This window comes from Haemaphysalis longicornis, unplaced genomic scaffold (genome assembly GCF_048455015.1).
Source record: "Haemaphysalis longicornis isolate Haplotype H1 unplaced genomic scaffold, Haemaphysalis longicornis Haplotype H1 scaffold_9, whole genome shotgun sequence".
Taxonomy (NCBI): domain Eukaryota; kingdom Metazoa; phylum Arthropoda; class Arachnida; order Ixodida; family Ixodidae; genus Haemaphysalis; species Haemaphysalis longicornis.
This window is the reverse complement of record NW_027526460.1, coordinates 31,489,970-31,509,384: the sequence shown is the minus strand read 5'-3', so window position 1 is coordinate 31,509,384 and position 19,415 is coordinate 31,489,970. Positions and strand designations below refer to the sequence as shown.

Sequence of the window (19,415 nt, the reverse complement as noted above, 5' to 3'; positions counted from 1 at the left end):
CCCTAAAACTGGAGGTTAAATTCGTGGGTAACATTGCGTTTATAGCTTTCCTTCTGCTTCAACCAGAGGTAAGGCGGCTAGCGCCCCCAGTGGTGTAAGATAGCAACTACTCGCCCTAAAAATACTATGTTTTCACATGCAAATTAAGTTCTGCGTTTATTGTATTTTTATAAGTATGGTGAAAAAAAAAATAATTAATATTGTGACATGCATATTGTGGTTACGGGGCCAGAGGTTATAGATGTGAGCGGTTGGGAAGCAGTCGGGAATTCGAAGGCACTAAAACAATTTTTTTGATCGGATGGTAACAAATAGGCAAGCCAATAACCATAGAGGAAAGGAAGAAAACCCATAGAGTTTCATACAATTATTGTATGAAACTCTATGGAACAACCAGAGACAGAGTGTTTTTGTTTTTATAAACTGTGTCCGGTCAACGCCAGGTGGCCAGGTGACGCCAGTGATGCCGTGCAAACCCATCGTGGAAAGGGGTATTTCTTTTTCTATGAAAGGGGCTTGTCAGGGCTTGAAGTTGCAGGAGGCAGATAAGTAGCAGAGCCCGCCAGCTGCGCTTGTATTCCACGCTCAGCTCTAAAGGTAGCGGTTTGTCGACGCGTGCTGGTAAGTATTGCATCAGCAGCTGTGTTATTCTCGGTAATCCTGAATTCTTCCTGAAAGTGGCGAAACGCGAAATTTTGTTTTCATCCGTAGGAAATAATTTATAAGTGTCATGTCGGCACCTGGCATAATGTGAGCAGTAGTCCCTTCAAAGACAGTTTACTACTCCGTGTGCTAAGTGTTTGCTTTCTGACAGGCATTCCCAACAGAGGCATAAATCTTAACCACGGATGAAGGTGTATTTGAGGAGGGGAATTTGCTGGGCTGCGTCAGCGCGGTCGGGCGGCGCGTCAGTGTCACTGTCTGGCGAGGAGGAAATGCAGCTTGCGGAGCAGCACAACAGATTAGAGCAGTGCACGGGCCGCAATTTCCAGGCCCGGCCCGACCCGGCCCAATACAGAACATGGCCCAGGCCCGCCCCGGGCCCGAGAAATTTATAAAAATTGAGCCCGAACCCAGCCCGAGCCCGACGAATTTTTAAAATCTGAGCCCGAGCCCGGCCCGAGCCCGACAAACTTCTAAACTATGAGCCCGAGCCCGGCCTGAGCCCGCCAGAGTGTTAAATATCATCCGTATTCCGACAGGATATTAACATGAACTTGAGAAAGTTTGCTGTTAACCTACAAATCGTAAGCACAAAGCGAATACCACTACTTTAGATTTAAATTTCCCTTAAACTTGGACCGAACTTTGTACAACTTAACCTCACTTAGAAGCTGTGTTTTCGTTGGTCGTGTAACTTCATTTGCCACTTCATTTGCCAGTCTTCGGAATCAAGGCACACCCGCGGATACCTTAAATGATTCCGAGTAAGTGGATTTTTTTATTATTATTATTGCAATTCTTCAACAGATATAGCGTTTCTTCGTTCTTCCATTCCTTTCTGAAATTTGATCATACGATGGGTCCGGTTTCACCATTTGATTTTTGTCTTTCCCTCTAGTGACGTTAGCAGCATTTTTTTATCTGCGCTTCTGTTATTTCTTGCCTTAGTCATGCCTCTAAAAATTCTTGCGCGAAAAAATCATGGGCTCTGCTTAGAAAATTGGTTCTTCAAACTCTGCACACACTGCGAAATCCAGGTCACGTTTGTTCTGTTTGTTTTAATTTGAAAAGGAGAGATAAAATACAATCATGTTGTAGTCTGTGGCTGGAGTGCCCTCGTTTTCTGGCCCGCTCTCTCCCACTAAGCTGATGGGACCCAGACGTTTCTTTTATTGATGTGAAGGCTTTCTAAGTGCAATCGTCTTTTTATCATATCTTTTAACGGCGCGGCAGTGAATTAGCACTTCTTTTTTTTTTCTTTTCACTTTGCCTGAAATATCAACGAAACTTTCTCTTGCCAACAATTTAGAATTTGCGGCACAGGATAGCCGGGCCTCAGGAACTGCCCGCGCCGGATAGGACCAGCACGGCCCGAGAAAATTTGGTTCAAGCCCAGCCCGGGCCCGGGCCCGCGGGCCGGGCCGGGCTCGGACTTTCGGGCTGGCCCGGGCTTTCGGGCTGGCCCGGGCCCGTGCACTGCACTACAACAGATGACGCGTCGAGCGCGTTGCCATAGTTTACATGTTCTACGGACGCGACGCACAAAATTCATAATATGAACCAATATATTGAAATAATTTCCAGATTTCTTCCTGTAAAATAACTAAACAGAAGTGCTGGACATTCTAGCAGCAGTTATTAGTAAATACTGTCCTATTTACATGACGTACCGTGCTTGAAACGAAGTACTAGAAGGAATCCCCGGACAGACGACGTCTGCCGACGCCGCCTTCCCGCCACGAGTGGGGGCGGGAAAAACAAACTGGTCGGGCGAACTGAGTGGCTGTCCCCTTTCCTTGTTTGCTCTCACTTTGTTGAATTACGCTCTTGCATCACATATCCCAAGTTCGCACTTAACAGACCAGAATAAGGGTCGGCAACGTATTCAGGTGTAGCGCCGAGTTGCATGAAGTCGACATGGTGGAGGGCTGGATGGCAAATCAGGTGGGAGGGGGATGGGGTCTTTGCAAGCAAAGAGAAAAAATTCAGCGGATTGCCAATATTTGACAATAATCTGGCAAACTGTGAATTTGGGGAACAATGCAGCTGGAAGCGATCAATTTTCTGCCCTTGTCTCTTCGTCAAACAGTATTTGAGGTGAAAACTGGCGTATCGGCGTTCAGATTGTTTGTGACATGGGGATCGAGGGGTGGGGGTTCTGACGACGGGCTGGGGGCCGCATAATGCAGCCGCGCGGGCCACATTCGGCCAGCGGGCTGTAGGTTACCGACTCCTGCAGTAGATATTACCAACACAGTCAGTGACGATCGCATGTAAATATTTGGTCCACGCACCGTGTATGTGGCTGTGTTATGTTATGTAAATATAGAATTACACATCTCTACACATCTCTGCAATAGCGGACATGCGATTCGGTGCTTGTTTTGCTTCCTTTAATTGCGCTGAATTTGTTTATTTGACGCTATTGGCTCACCTACTCGCTAGTATACATGTACCCTGCCGTTTGTAAATCGTGTGGCGTAAAATGTTAAGCAAAAATCATTTGGTTTGCGAAAATACAAAATAAAATTTCCACTCGTTTTCAAGGCCGTCCCAGGCCAGCAGTGTCAGCTGAGTCGGATGCACTTCTCGCATCGTCTTGCATATTTATTTATTTTGTTCATTTTGAATACCCTAAAGGCCCGGAAGTTCATTACATAGGGGGGATGCAACTCAAACAAGGTAACTCAACACACATGAAGACAAACTACTAATGGCAGTCAGACACATATCTGTGTAAAAGGTTCAATTTACAAAAAACGGAGAGAAAGAGAGAGAGTAAGGGGGCAATTGAAATCTGCAGTGCATGACACCACTGAACCAGGCGCTCGCGGGGGTGAGGTCTAGAAATAATTCACTGTTCAAAACAACAACAACAAAAAAAAAAAGAAATCAAAGGACTGACAAAAGTGTAATTTGTACATATGATAGATTTGAAAATATCCTATACATTTAAAAACGCACCCAACGCAGATATACCGGAGGGGAATTTTGATTTTTTTTTCTTGTCCTCGCAAATATGGGAGCAACTTTGCGTGTATGGTCATTGCGGGTGGACACATAATGGGCGGGAATAATCTGAGTTATTGAAAAGGGTGAATCGGAATAGTAGAGATGACGAAAAAGGGACACACGGAAAAAATTTTCGGCGCACATTTTTATATTTGTAACAAAACAGAAAAATCCTACACCAGGCACAATTAATACTACCAATGAATTAGATTTTTTGGTCACCCTGAATAATTTGTTAGCTGTCACCTTATGGAATGTGTTAGCCACACTGTTGTTAAAAGTAAGCTTTAGTTAATGTTCAGTCACTGCATTATTGCTCTGACCACTGTAATTCCTTTCGCGATAGCTATAGCGGATGTGTGCATTACAATCAGTATGTCATCGTACCGCCTGACCCCCGGCCATCGCTCCGTGTGCTACATTGCGGAATCTAATAACAGATTATACTGTTACAAAATGAAAGGGAAATTTGACGCGCGGAGCATGATTGATTGATTATATACGGTTTAACGCGCCGACGCAACGCAGGCGATGAGGCGCGCCGTAGTTGAGGGCTCCGGATTAATTTTGACCACCTGGGGATCTTTAACGTGCGCCGAAATCTCGTACACACGGGCGTCTTTGCTTTTCGCCTCCATCAGAACGCGGCCTCCGCGGCCGGGAATCGAACCCGCGAGCGCGGAGCATGAGATGGGACTTTTTGGGTAGACGCTCTTTAATTCGTCCGCACCGGCACTCCCCTCCGGAACGAGTAGCCCTCCAGATTCGCCCTCCAGAATGAGTAGCAGTAGAAGTAATGTAGCGAGTTGGGCATTCAGTACAAGTGCACCTTCGAAAAAAAAGCAGATCTGAAAGAGACAAAACTGCAGAACAAGCAGAAAAGAGGATCGCTGGTTGAATTGTGCAGTGTGAGGTACCGGCCTGCCTTTCTGCACGAGTCATATCCGTTATTACTGTTTCTACTTCCAAGACAAGATCGAGGGCTGCAGTTTCTTGCCAAGGGATGAAATGCTCACCTTAACAGTTTTCCCTGACAGACCTGTTATGTGTATCTGTAAAAAACGGAACTTGTCCACTGTACTGTCATCAAAAACTGACCACGGAACTCACTTCCTGCGCATTAATGACACGTTTGATTGTGAAAGGCAGGGCAAAGAAAAGTATATACAGCAATATCCGCGTTTTGGTGATTTTTTTTTACTTATTCGGTTTTACTTACTTTTTGCGTAATATTTTATAACAACGTGATTCGCCTTTTATTTTTGTTGTTTTCCGTGTAAACACACTTAAAAAAAACTGGCGCCTTTGATGCCCCGTGCTATATCTCTGCTCCGAGGCGCAGCTTATGTTGCCGGCCGGAAGACTTATTTTAACCAGATGGTGATATTAAACGTGGATCAAAATCTCCATACATGGACGTTCTCGATTTCCATCTATGTATGACAACACTTCCAACCGTACCGGGGCACTGGGAACTTTAAAGGTAATTACCTTTTCTTTGCAGGATGCGTAGCCACTGTTGCAGTTCGTTACGATACATTTCCACCCCATCCTCAGGAAGCATGGATGGAAAACACTTGCCTTTGTGCAACAAGAAAAGCGCGCGCAAAACTGAGAAGCCGGCGGGAGGCGAGAGCGGCGAGAGTGAACCACTCATGGGGAGAAGGCGGCGTCGGCAGACCTCGTCTGCTGGGGGATTGCTTCTAGTGCTTCGTTTTATGCGCAGTACGACATGTAACTAGGGAAGTGTTTATTAATAACTGCTGCTAAAATGTCCAGCACTTCTGTTTATTTATTTTACAGAAAGAAATCTGGCAATTTTTACAGTATATTCGCTGATATTATGGATTTTGTGTGTCGCGTCCATAGAAGAACATGTAAAATATGGCAACACGCTTGGCGCGCCATCTGTTGTGCTGCTCCTCAAGCTGCATTTCCTCCTCGCCAGACAGTGACATTGACGCGCCTCCCGCCCGTGCTGTCCCAGCCCACCAGATTCCCCTCCTGAAATACTTCTTTCTCCGTGCTGTATACGCTGCGTTTCGGCGCATCAAGCCGCGCGTTTTCCCTTTGGGGCCTCGCGACAGAGGGCGCGTCGGTGCCGTCCCCGGCGCCGTGACTTTATCGCGCCGCCGGAGCAAGCCCTGTTGCGTCTCCCCAATAATTCTTGCTCCATGATATAAACCAAATAGCCCTAGGATCCCTAGTTAGCATTAACCAACGTCATATTATCGACTGCAGCCTGCGGCAACCTTCGTTTTACAAATGATTTGTGTAGCGTTCACTGCGAAGATTTTAATGCTAGTTTTCACTTGACGGAATCCGTTGCACCCATTTTATCGTCGCAAAATTACTTCACGACTTTTTTTCAGCTTTCCGCTTGCGTTTGACTTTGTGTACCCAGTTATTGTGTAACAGCTTCTGTTATTACACGGGCGTGATAATTTATTACCTGCCATGTCGGTAACTTTAAGCTGTAGCGCCATATATGTGCAGACCCAGCTTCTGGGCTTTGTTGCATTAAGCTGTCACCGCGGGCGAAACCAGTTTTTTTAGCGTGTTTGAGAGGGTAAGTTCTATTCGGAATCGGAACAAAATAATACAATTTCAAGGAAACTGGGGCGAATAGTGACACTCGAACATGCACGACTGGCGAACGTGGCGCACAGGAACGGCACATGCTTCTTTCGAAGAAAGGTGGGTCGTTGGCTTCTTTACTCTTGTAAGCGTCAAGTTAAGCGTCGCCCAGTCATTCCCCGACACCAGCAACCCAGCGTTACGGCCGCTTCGCAACTCGCCGCGGATGCAGTGTACATAGTTATTTTCACCGGACCTTCAAAACCGCTTCCGCTCACTGACTAGACAGAGTCGCTGTTCATTTTTATTTCTTGCTTTATTAGTTGGTTTAGACGTGTTTTTTTTTTTTTTGCATTGACATGGCTTCGTCCACCCTTAGCCATCGCTATAGGCACGTCTTATCATTTCTAATTAGTACTAATAGTAAGCAATAGCTAACAGACTCAGGCCAGTCTGTGAGTGGTAGTGGTTAGTGGGTTGGCAGTGCTGCATTGTTCTAATCTATAGCCTTAGTCATTCGATTTGTCCTGAGCCATACCACATGTGGGTAGCAGCTGAGCAGTGAAATCTAGTTTTTTTTTTCGCCTCTGTTGTTGAAGGCGTTGCACTCATAACCTTCGGCCGCTTGTGTGTTCAGTCTTTCATGGCTGTGTTGTGCTTCTCTTCTTTCAGGCAAGCCATGCAAGCAGACGTCCCTCTGGGTAGAGGCAGGGGTCGGGGAAGGGGGCGGAATGGCGCCCGGGAAAGGGGACCACAGCATCAAAATATGCCTGGGGCAAGGCACCCACACCAGAAACAGCATCGGCAACCACAGCCACAGCAGCAGCAGCAGCAGCCACAGAAGCAGCAGCAGCAGCCACAGCAGCAGCAGCAGCAGCCACAGCAGCAGCCACAGCAGCAGCAGCAGCAGCAGCAGCCACAGCAGCAGCAGCAGAAGCCACAGCAGCAGGCTTCTGAGCCTTGCCACACTTCCCACCGGCAAGGTAAGCAAGTCCTTGCAGAGCCAAGTGTACCTACTGGTTTTTGTTTAGTCGACTGACTTAAATTACAAAGCCGTGGTAACTATGTAGAAAGCTTCCTTTTCATTTGGCGATTTCTACCAGGAAGTTTCAACCGTAACCGTTCTGTGTGACGTTTTAAATCAGTTTTAATCTTTCCACGCCCGAGGAAGCTCAAAACGGATGCCCTTTTGACATCGGCTTCAGCATGACACGTTAAGCGCCTCACCACAAACTTCCGACGTCTGGGCTCTTTTGACATGGATGGCCAAGGCGCCGGCTGCTGTTGGCGCACACTGCTCCACCTTGTCTATCGCGTCGCAGTATTGGGACTGCCTTCATGCTGCCTGGGCGCGTGCGACTACGATCGGTCTGGACGCGTTCACTCGCTCACTCTGCGCGCGCATGTCCAAGCATAGAGGAAATTTTACAAACGGGTGCACAAATTGACGCCAAGGAAACGCACGCAGCCGGACTTGACCGCTCTGAAACTGAAACTGAGGCGCGCCGTAGTAGAGGGCTCGGGATTAATTGTGACCGCCTGGTTATGGGCGTCGGCAGGATTTTACCTTGAGGGGGCAAATCTATTGTTGCGCGAAGGAAGAGGGAGAGGGTATGGGGTAAAGTGTTAGAATGGTTTAGATGAGGGGGGCACAAGTGCCTTTTTTGCACCCCCTCCTCCCTCCCGCCGACGCCCATACGCCTGGGGATTTTTAACGAACGCCGAAATCTGGAACACACGGGCGCTTTCGCTTTCGCCTCCAGCAGAAAAGCGGCCGCGAATCGAACCCGCGTCATTGAACTCAGCAGAATATTTTTCCCGCGGTTGACAAAAACATTGGAGGCTAATGCACCGAAGCTACATCTGGGCAAGAGGACAAACAAAGTCATTTCAGGATACGTTATACTTTATTTACCGAAAGAAAAAAAAAGGACGGTTTGCAGCATGTTTTTCTGCATTGCGCAATTCTGTACACGGAGCACATTGCAGAGTAGTGACTTGTATACAAGTTTATACATGAGACTTCATTTACAGAAACAACCCACAAACAGAGGGACATAGTATGCACCATGTTTTTTATGCGTTGCACAATATTACACAGGGAGCACCTCCCGCGCACGCGCACACACGCACGTGCGAACCTACACACATGCATTAACACGCGCCGCGAACCTACCCACATACGCACGCACACACGCACGCGCACGTGTGGACCTACACACACACACACTCATTGACACGCGCCGCCAACCCACCCACATACGCACGTACGCACACGCGCGCACCTACACACACACACATGAACACGCGCCGCGAACCCACCCATGTACGTACGCGCACACACGCACGTGCGAACCTACACACACGCACGCCGCGAACCCACCCACATACGCACGCACACGCGCGCGCACGTGCGAACCTACACACACACACACACATTGACACGCCCCGCGAACACACCCAGAAACGCAGGCACACACACACGCATGCATGCACACACGCGCGCGCGCGTACGTGCGAACCTACACACACACACACACACACACACATTGACACGCGCCGCGTACCCACCCACATACGCATGCACACACCCGCACGCCACACACGCGCACGAACCCCCACGCACACACACACGTAACATGCTCGCGTGCGCACGCGACCGCACACGCAAGCACACGCGCCGTGAAACAACACGCGTGCACTGTGGCCAAATACTTTCGAAACAGACTGCAAGGCATAAAAAGGTAAAGCACCGTGAAAGCGCGCGAAAAGGCCGTAAAAGTGACAAAAGAATTCAGCACACTGGCATCTGCACGAAATGCGAAAAGAGTTTGGGCTGCCTCATTCGACTTACACGTAACCAAACCGGCTGCATGCAAAACGAACATGTGCCTTTTAAACAACGTACGTACCTTAACTTTGTACTGCGTGCAGGAACGAGTGAAAACACGTCGAACGCATACTCGAGGTTTGTCTGCAGTGAAAACTCGACAACGAAGACTGACGAACACCTGAAAACGCGGGCAGTGTCGGTCAGATGAGCCTCGCTTTAACCTTAGGCTAACGGCGCCGCCTCGCGGCGTGTGTCGGAGTTAGCCAAATTACAGGTTTTTGCTGGGGGATGCGCCGAATGGGACGGCCGGAGCAACGGCGCGCCGCCGGCAGCCGATCGCGGAGGCCACGTGCAAAGCTTATAAGTTAGGAGTTCTGCCACCAGATGTCCTTTCGATCAAAGGTCTACGTGCGGTGCCACGGTGCCACCAGCTCTATGTGACACATTTTTAGGCTGCTGCATCGACACCTAAAAATGTATCTTACACCGTTGTCACAATGTACCATTATAATATTCCCTCCAAAGTGGTTAATAACAGTCACTTTTCTTTTTTTTCTTTTAATAGCAGCCAGCATTTATGCTATGCCATCTTCTTGTAGGGGCCATGGAGACAAAGTACATATTCGAAAGATTGCTTTGTCGTGATAACAATAATCGAATAATCTAGATAACAAACAAAACAGACGTGGCAACTCCCCAGACACTTTCTGGCACGGTCTCTGACATAGAATCTTGTTTGTGCAATTGGTGGCTGCCGCGCAACGCAACAAGGTTGTTATGTCTTAATGACCCCCTTCAAGGGTTGCCGTACAAATGCAAACACGCTTTTATACTGCTTTCTGAAAGATTCAGTGCAGCGAGAGCAAACTGAAATGAAAACACAAAGCATAACCTTTTACGGCAACCTGGCTACTGGCATACTCTAATGAGCCTGGATACTACCCTCACAGCGCCATTTCTAAACAATGTTTGATCCACATAATTCTAGGAATGAACCTTTATGTCTTCCTGAAGCAAGATTTATCAGTTTCCAGAAACTTAATTTTAAAATCGCTATCATGGCCTTAGGTGTCATCTCTGGGGCTTCTTTTGCTACTAAGTGCGGCAGTTTCAGGGCTCCTGAATAAAACCATTTTCCTGCAGCAGTGTATTTACTGCTGTTGGGAGATACAAAGCATTTGATTCTTTGAATTTTCCACAATTCGAGTGTGTGTGCTGTGCAGCTGCTAGTTAACCATTTCCTTCTATCCTGTGGCCTCCCTGCCCGTTTCTGCAATTGCTGCTAGCGAGCAATACAGCAGCACGTGAATTGTGCTAATTTTATGGAATGTTTTCAGCCCTTCCAGTGCACTTGGGTCTGGAAACACCGCCACCTCACACGATGACTCGTGAGAAGCCCGGCAACCGCCCAGCGGTAGCCGCAGCAGCCCCCCTGCCCGAAAGAAATCCCTCAGTGGAGCTGTCCCGGTTTCGCATGGAGCTGCCTGCTCGGAGCACTCCTTTCCCCCGGCGCAAGGGCTTTGGGAAAGAGGGGCGCCCCATCCAGCTGGTAGCCAACTACTTCGAGCTAGAGCTCTCTGCCGACAAGTTGTACCACTACGACGTCGACGTTGGGAGCGTTCGCAGGGAAGGCCAGGTGCAGACGGTCATCTCCAAGGACTGCAAGCGGCGAGTGTTTCAGCTGCTCGTGAACCAGTACAAGCAGGAGCTGAATGGAAACATGCCCGTCTTTGATGGGCAGAAGAACATGTACACCAAGAAGCCTCTGGGCTTCGACAAGAAGAGTTTTAACGTGCACATGGAAGAGGAGGGCAGGGACCGGCCAGCGGTGTTCAGGGTGACCGTGCAGCTCGCCGCAGAACTGGATGTGAGCCTTCTGCAGCAGCTGTACAACAAGCAGGTGACCACTCCCGAGGTGCCCCAGGCGGTGGTGCAGGCCCTGGACATAGTCCTCCGGTACGGGCCATCCTTGAGGCTGCCCGTCGTGGGCCGCTCGCTCTTCAAGCCCCCCAGGGGGGAGGCGGCGCTCGGGGGTGGCCTCGAGCTGTGGCACGGCTTCCAGACAAGCATCCGCCCGGGGCAGTGGAAGCCGTTTGTCAACATCAACACCGTGGTCACTGCCTTCTTCGAAGCTGGACCACTGCTCGACCTCATCAGCAAGGTTCTTGGCGATCGGGGGGGAAACTTGAAGTTGAGCACTGCGATGAGGCTGAATGGCACTCAAATCTTCAAGTTGAACAAGACGGTGAAAAGGCTGAAGGTGGTGGCCACGCACCTGCCCTACAAGCGCAAGTACACGATTGAGAAGGTGACGGCCGCCGCAGCCAATGAGCTGAGATTCGGAGAACCGCCCGTCACGGTGGCCAACTACTTTGCCTCCAAGTACGGACGTCTGCAGTTTCCCAACCTGCCTTGCGTTGAAGTTGGCTCGAAGAAAAGCTACCTTCCCTTGGAGGTCTGCGAGGTTGTGCCCGGACAGCACTGCAAGCGAAAGTTGGACGAGAACCAGACGTCGGCAGTCATCAGGAAGGCTGCCGTGCCACCGTCCGACAGGTTTCGGATGATCCAAGAGGATGTCAAAGGGTGCAATGCCGTGGGAAAGCCTTACTTGGACCATTTTGGCATCCGGGTCAGTGACGACCCGCTCAAGCTGTCGGCGAGGGTGCTCCCTGCACCCCAGGTCATCTACCAAGGCGACACGAAGGCTGTTCCCAACAACGGTGCGTGGGAACTGCAGAACAACAAGTTCTTAAAGCCTGCCAGCATGACCTGCTGGACTATTGTGAACACTTCGAACTACTGCTCGGAGTCCGACATTGGCAGGTTTGTCTCCATGTTGATACAGCATGGCACGAAGTTGGGAATGACGATGACACAACCGGCCCAGGTAACCAAGTTCAGGCCCACGGATGACCCCGAGCACATGCTGAAAGAGCAGCGGAAAGTTTTCCCAAATCTCGAGGTGGTTCTCGTCGTGCTTGCCGGAGCCAGCAAGACCTCTCCGTTTTACAGCCAGCTAAAGAACACTGCCGAGACTGTTCTCGGCATGGTGACCCAGTGCGTGACTGACCTGAGCGTCACCAAGAGGTGCAACTCTGCCACAATTGTGAACATTTTGCAGAAGCTGAACGCAAAGCTGGGTGGCACCAACAACACCATTCCGGCCGTCGAGACCATAATTTCCAACCATGATCATGGTCATGGGCCTATGATCATAATCATGGGCGCCGACGTCACCCACCCAGCCCCAACTGAAATGAACCGGCCCTCGGTCGCCGCCGTCGTGGCCAGCGTGGATCGTCTCGCCTTCCGCTACATCTCCACGTTCCGCATCCAGAAGCAGAACACGGTCGCCCAGGCACGCATCGAAATCATAGGAGACATGAAGAACATCGCCAAAGAACTGCTGCTCGGCTTCTACAGGATCAACAACGGTGTCAAGCCCGCAAAGATAATCTTCTACCGGGACGGCGTCAGCGAGGGGCAGTTCCGCCAAGTGCAGCAGCATGAGGTGGCCGCCCTGCGGGCCGCCTGCAGTGAGCTCGAGCCAGACTACCAGCCGGGCATCACCTTCCTCACTGTCCAGAAGAGGCACCACACGCGCTTCATGCCCAGGGACCGGAGAGACGGCTGCGGCAAGTCTGGCAACGTCCCGCCAGGCACCGTGGTGGACACAGTCATCACGCACCCGGTCGACTTTGACTTCTTCCTCTGTTCCCACTTCGGCATCCAGGGCACCAGCCGGCCGGCCCACTACTACGTCCTCTGGGACGACAACGACTTCGACGCGGACAGCCTGCAGAAGCTGACCTTTGGCCTCTGCCACACGTATGCCCGGTGCGCCCGGTCGGTCTCCATCCCGACGCCGGTCTACTACGCCCACCACGCCACCAAGAGGGCTAAGTGCTATGTGGACGCCCGCTCGCAGGCGTCGGACTCCAGCAGCGGCAGCGGCTCAAACGGTTCTATGCCATCGACAGAGTTCCTCGACTCGGCCGTCAAGATTCACAAAGTGATGGAGAATGAAATGTTCTTCATTTGAACAGGCTCCAGAACGCGCTGAGGCCTGCAGTTTCTCTTAGCGTCCAACGGATTGCGTGCAGTTTTAGTGCTCCTGCGCATAGCTGGGGATGGTTGACAGTTGGCTGCGCAGTGCAGCGCATATGAAACGTGTGTTTTTTCTTGTTTTAAGGTGTGTGTGTGGGATGGGGGGGGGGGGGGGTGCGCTTTGACTGTTGTCTTGCTTTCACTACAGTCTCCCGTAGGGATCACCTGTTTGGTTTGTCATACTGAATTCACCATAACAGCACCGATTTCCTTTTTTTTGTTCTTCTTCCTTTTGTTTTCTTTTTAATATCCATCTTGCCCAAAGCTGGTGATTTTTAAACGCAGTCTGAGGTGTCGGCTGGTAGCCTGAGTTGTCCGCAAGTGTGCTTCATGTAAATGCAAATAAGGAACCTCACCTGCCCTGCCTGGGAATTTGTAACTGCTTCCGAGTTTGCTTTTGACTTTTGCGATTGCATCGTGCCAGCATAGTTATTGAACTTTGCATCAATATTGCCACAAAAAAATTGGCACAAAAAAAAATCAATTGGCACAAAAAAAAATACTGCCTGAGCTTTTATGATCTAGGGGTTAAACTTGCTGCTTTTTTTCAGTACATGTTTCTCTTTACTCTGGTTTTCACATTTTTGTCTTTCATCATGTGTTACAGTAAAGTCCGCTTATATCGAACACGGATATATCGAATTATTGCCTATATCTCAACCCTTGTAAAATGCTGCTAAAAATGACATGCATTTAAAACTTTTTAAATCGAACGCGATTTTGCTCACAATGGATATATCGAACTCTCCCGCGTGGGATTTTTCGCTCTCCTTAAGCATGCGGCAGGCTTTTCCGCAATACATCGGCGCGCAGCGGTGGCGCGGGTGTCGCTTGTGGCAGAGTGGGCCATAGGAAGGAAGGAGGAATGTAGAAGAAAGGCAGGAAAGTTAACCTGGCTAGAGCCTAGTTTGCTATCCTGCACGTGGGAAAGGGGAAAGGGGCAAAAAAGAGAGCAAAAAAACAGGAAAAAAAAGTTGGACCACACACGTATGCCCAGCACTGAGGCACTGACAGTGATTGACACTGGAGGCTCTGTCTATAGCCTAGTGTTCAAGTTCGTCGCCCGTAGAAAACGTAATAGTTCCTTAGTCGCCTTCTGAGCGGATGACTGAGAAGGCCAGTGGCACAGAATCTTCTCCTCCGAAAATGGTCGCAGAGAGTAAGTTCCTCAGTGCTGATGACAGCTTCTTCCTTGCAGGCGAATAGCGTGGGCACTCGCATAAAACGTGGCGTATCGTCTCCGATGTGCCGCACGTTTCGCACTCCGCCCTTGCTGCCATTCCTATTAAAGGGGCCCTGAAAGGCATTTTGAGCACACTAAATGAACTAGCGCAACCGTTAGATTGGGTCGTCAACGTCCTCTGTGCCAAGTATTACTCTTTTACGCGCAGCGGAAAGCTCACACTTTTGTTGCAAAGTTTGTCGTTTTTTTCTCACCCTTTCCTTCGTGTTTTTGGACGCCGCCATCTTCACATGTCTACATCATCGATTCCCAGATGTTCGTCATGAGCTAGACATCCTGCTATTGGGTGGCTTTTTCACGCACTTCCGGCAAAGAGATGAGTCGTCTGCTCAGCGTCGGCTCGCCGGCTGATCTGCCAGCGGAGTGCCGGAGTGCTTGGGCATTTTACGACAAACGAAACAAGTGTAAAACAAACGCTTAACCGTTTGTATTGAATGCAACACGGCCATAACACGACATGGATATTCTCTTACCTGAGTACGTTCCATAAAGAAAGCGTTCAAGCCCCGTGGCACTTCTTTCGTGCAATCGCAGAGAACGCCCTGAGCCGAATGCCCGGGTTTGACGCATACATTTTATTCAGCTTCAAAACAATCCAGAGATGCGTTTCTAACGAATACAACGTCACAACATGCGTTGAAAGTCTGAACCACGATTGACAGAGGATGGGTTGCCTCCTGCCCGTCGTAAATTCGGTACTCACCTCGCGCGCGGTTTGCGGGGACGAACAGCAAGTCACTTAACTCTGGCGCACAAGCCGATGGCTTTTAGCCACGCACACTGCACATACCCCATGCGAGGTTGAGTCGTACGTCGCTCGAGAAAGATTATCCAGACCATGGGAAGAACTATCCACCCGCAGAAGCACAACGTCGCATTTCATCGCGAAACAAAGGCGTCCACAACACACACACCATCGCCTCCTGTAATGCCAAACGCACCTCGCACTTCCCAATTGGAGTGGGTGGTACGCCTGCAGTGCCCACATGTCGCGAGGTGGGGCCCCAAGCTGAACCGGGATCACGGAACCGTAACTGACTTCTGGAGCGGTTTGTGCCTTGTTGCCAAGGCAACCGATGTTTGAGATTGTCAAAGAAATGGCGCTCGCTCCAGCGCTAGAAAGCTCAGAGCCGCGGCGGAGAATGTTTTGCCAACGTTGCCGCTCTCCACCACGCGTCGCCCCAAGCTGAACTGGTCACATGATTGAAGCGTTTTGCGCACGGGTTCTGTATCGGTTCAAAATATCTTTTTCACATTGCGCCGGCAGGAATTACCACCGCCGCAAAATAAGACCCGGCACCAGCGGGGCCACATCTGATACGGCGCTTTTTGGATAAACAGTGCGCGGTGCATCAAGGGAACGAGCGCACGACCCTCCCCGTGCGGCTGCGAGTTCGCCGCCGATAAAAAGTCATGTGCCGCCAGCAACGTACACCGCGAAAGGACAAGGCCAGGCCGTCGCATACATGCGGCCAGATTTTTCGTTCGCTTTTCCAGCCTTGAGCGGAGTGCGTGCGGGATTCATGGTGTCAACAAAGCTTGCCCGTAGCAGACGACGGTCTGAGCAACGCAATAGCGGAAGTACGTCACCGCTGCGGAGCGCAGCATCATGGGAGGCAAGGTTCACGCGCCGTCAACAGCGGAGAGTAAGTCGAAAGGAGGAGGAAACTCGGAGCGACGATAATGCGCGGTTTTTGATTTACGATTTCTCAGCTATTACTCATCGCTTTAACAAAATTCTTGCGGGAGGATATTGCAAATACATTGCTTTATTTGGGTGCATGTACATCCATGCATCGGCGGAAAGTATTTCAGGACCCCTTTAAGTACGAGTAAGCATTTGTGAATGCCACCCCCAGCCAGAGACGGCAAATAAGAGTTTCTTAGTAAGTATACTTTAAGAAACTCTATGGAGTGGACCAGCTCCACGCATTCATGCCGTTGGAGCCGAAAGCGCCACATTGGGCGCTGCGGGCTGCGGTGTCACCGAACTTCAAGTCCGCGCCACTCGCTGCGCGCAACGTTACTAGAAAGTAGAGTTTATTCTAGTAAAGCTTATTCTAGTAGCGTTGGCTGCGCGCACTTGCTCTGTTCGCTGGGTTTGCTGTTATTCGCTTGTATCCATGCTTGTCCCCGCTCTGTCGAAGACGCCGAGGACTCCGTACCGCTTCCGAGCACGAGCGAAGCCGTCGCTGCCGTGGCCCTGCTACGGCGATACTGCAGTGCCATTGAGGGCAGCGGTCTTGTGCTCGTCGACTGTTTAGATACCGTGGAGCAAGCAGTCACCAGCAAGGCGTTGCGCTCCAAGAAGAACGCTACACTCACGCAGTTCTTCCGCCTCAATAAATGATTGTTTTCTTTCCTAGAAAGTGTCGTATCAATAATGAACTGCAGGGTGGTAAGAGCTCAGCGTTACCTCGTGACTCCGTCGGCAAGATTGCTCTCGTGTAAGTTTTTTTTTTTTGCATCACTTTCTATATCGAATTTTTGCTATATCGAACTATTTTACAATCCCCGCGCTGTTCGATATAAGCGGGGTATACTGTACCTGTGTTTTCCTGTTTATTTATGGTGTGGGAAGCAAATCGGGCACAAATTGCTTCCACTTGTGCAGATGCGGTTATTGTGGAGTCGGCTCTTAACTACTTTTCCGAAAAGTAGCCCGTGCTGTTTCTTTTGTCTTCCCCTCTTTATTTAGCGTCACCTACTTAGTTTGTTGCTGTTGCATATACAAGTTTGTTTTATTCGAAAGATTTCGTGTTTTATAGTGCCCCCAGCGCTTGTCCGCATACAAACGATGCTTTATTCACTACGAAATTAATGACTAAGTTAAAATTTAGATTTATCCCGCTAAATCGTGTTTTCGTGGTCTGCAATGACATCACAGGAACCGACCGCTCTGCAGTCTAGGGTGCCTTGATTCACACGTCCGTCTTAGAGGGTGGAGACACGTATGCGTTGCCGCCGCCATTTTGGGTCACTCTCTCGCCGCCGAAGCAAGCCATTGTATAAAAACCGCGCTAAAATTGCCGCCGCAACGCTGTTTACCGGGGAAATTTGAATCATATCTATTTCGCGTTGCTGGGTCTCGTGGGAAACGAAATGAACACGTTGACCCAATTGCGGCGGCACGGGACCGTTCAAAGGGTGTCTCCCCCCCTGTACGGGGGGGCGGTGTTCGCGCGTTTGTTTACGTTAGTGAACCTAGCTGGCGCCACCATACCGTGGCAAGCCGTTTTGTGCCTTTGACTTGTTTTTGAGCGTATTTAAACCTGGCTTGTTTTTGTTCTGGGAGAAAATAATCGTTTCGCGAAACAGTGCACGCTCGACAAATATGGTCACGTAAGACACCGTTGCTTGCGTTAATCGGCCAGTGTCGTCTGAGACAACCCCAAAGCCCCGCAGTGCTGTGCAGCTAAACCAATCATAGTGCGCGCAGCACCAACAGCAGTACGCATCAGTACTTCTGTGTTTACATGTGCTTTCGTAACTTCCACTGTTTGTACCATGTTTATTGTTGCTTGAAAAAGAATGTGCCCTAAAGTTAAGTACAAATAGCTCGTTCTGCAAGCTTATATAAGCTCAGCCTAATTTTCGTTTGCTGTTGCCGGCCTCCGCCAATCGCAGAGCAGTCTGGTATGCCATCATAGGTTCTGTTGCGGGAAATGAGTGAGGGGGTCGCATGACCATTCCCTTTTTATCCTAATTATATAGCTTATTTGAGCGAAGTTAACGTTAAAACTGGTGTCAGCATGATTCTAACGAGGCCGTCTTTTGAATGAACAAACACGTACGTGTTGTCTTCATGGCTTCTTTAAGTACACGAACGCTACTTTAGTAATTCTGTTCCGCTTACACATTGTTCAGTTTCGCAACTGTACCTAGGTCTTTCTTTGCAGTCACCTTGCGCTTTACTGGTTGCAGACCAAGCTTGCACAGAACAGTGCATGGGATCTACCTGGTCACCAATCGTGTTCTGAGAAGTGTTTTAAATGCAATAAAGCTGGAAGATCTTTTTTCTACAGCATTGTGCAACTGTGATTGGGTTGGGACAGCGAGAACACGAACTTGATGTTTGTACAGCCATGTTCGTGTTTTTCTATTTGCACGCGCAATGCAGATTAATCTCGCAACAAGGATTCGCATACCTGGTTTGATGGTTCCTTCCCGCTATCTACAAGATGGTGCTGTGTTTGTTCGGCAATTTCTTGCCATTGTTGCATACTGTTCTCGTACTCTGCTTGATGTCATTGTATTCAGACTGAGTACTACCAAATAAATGCCAAGCCAGGCCAGACTGGCTTTAGTCTCATTTCTTCAAAGAACAAATTGTTTGTTCTTTGCACCACAAATCCATGGCTCGCGCCTGTTACTTTCAGAACCGCTCTTACCGATAATTTCTGACGTGGCACAAAATTGCTTCGAGAATGTTTTTTTTTTCTTTTTATTTTTTGCCTAGCAACTTTTTTTTACAGTTGAACTGTTGTACAGTGTCAGTAATACCACAGTTTGTTCCAGCATCAAAAACTGTGCAGCTGTTGATGATGGAAAGAAACAGCACAGGTGTACAGTTTCAGAGGTTACTCTTGAAGTGTGCAATCACAGCACACTCGCAGATGTGCTGTGATTGCACACAGTGAAAACCGACCTAGGTACTTATTCAGCGATTGCGTGTGCAAGTTTGTAATTTAATGCTCTGGTTTTACCTGAACCCGACAATCATTGGCATAGCCAGAATGGTTTTTCGGGGGGTGTTTTATTCCACCAGAGAAAACAAAAAAGGAGAGCTTGTGGCCAAGCAATGTCTTCATTATTTTTGCTTCATCTTAGTCATTCATTCTTTGTCTTTAATATATTGTTACTTTGTCCGTGTACTGTGAGCGAGATGGACTTGTTCGCATATATCCCCACGTGGGGATATATGCGAACACGTGGGGATATATGCGCCTACATCGAACATCATGCGAACATCGGGTTTGA

General features: G+C 49.4%; 1 protein-coding gene across 3 annotated transcripts; it reads left to right on the top strand.

The window, feature by feature from the left end:
• Positions 1 to 483: 483 nt before the first annotated feature.
• Positions 484 to 18,730, top strand: LOC144152510 (protein argonaute-2-like). Of its 3 annotated transcripts, none has more exons than XM_077683799.1 (3): positions 484 to 621; positions 6,925 to 7,235; positions 10,423 to 18,730. In XM_077683799.1, exons 2-3 carry the CDS (start codon positions 6,932 to 6,934, stop codon positions 13,125 to 13,127), a joined length of 3,009 nt encoding a protein of 1,002 aa, XP_077539925.1. In that variant the 5' UTR covers positions 484 to 621; positions 6,925 to 6,931; the 3' UTR covers positions 13,128 to 18,730. The 3 variants fall into 3 exon arrangements, with proteins under 3 accessions (XP_077539925.1, XP_077539924.1, XP_077539923.1); XM_077683798.1 differs by lacking the exon at positions 484 to 621 and adding an exon at positions 5,723 to 6,372 and having other exon boundaries at positions 10,432 to 18,730; XM_077683797.1 differs by lacking the exon at positions 484 to 621 and adding an exon at positions 5,724 to 6,372.
• Positions 18,731 to 19,415: the final 685 nt, after the last annotated feature.

Bases quoted from the DNA above. Each gene is read 5' to 3' on its own strand.
- LOC144152510 (XM_077683797.1), top strand. From the start codon at position 6,317: ATGCACGACTGGCGAACGTGGCGCACAGGAACGGCACATGCTTCTTTC. The intron at 6,373-6,924 runs GTGGGTCGTTGG...CTCTTCTTTCAG, and splicing joins CATGCTTCTTTCGAAGAAAG to GCAAGCCATGCAAGCAGACG. The intron at 7,236-10,422 runs GTAAGCAAGTCC...GAATGTTTTCAG, and splicing joins CCACACTTCCCACCGGCAAG to CCCTTCCAGTGCACTTGGGT.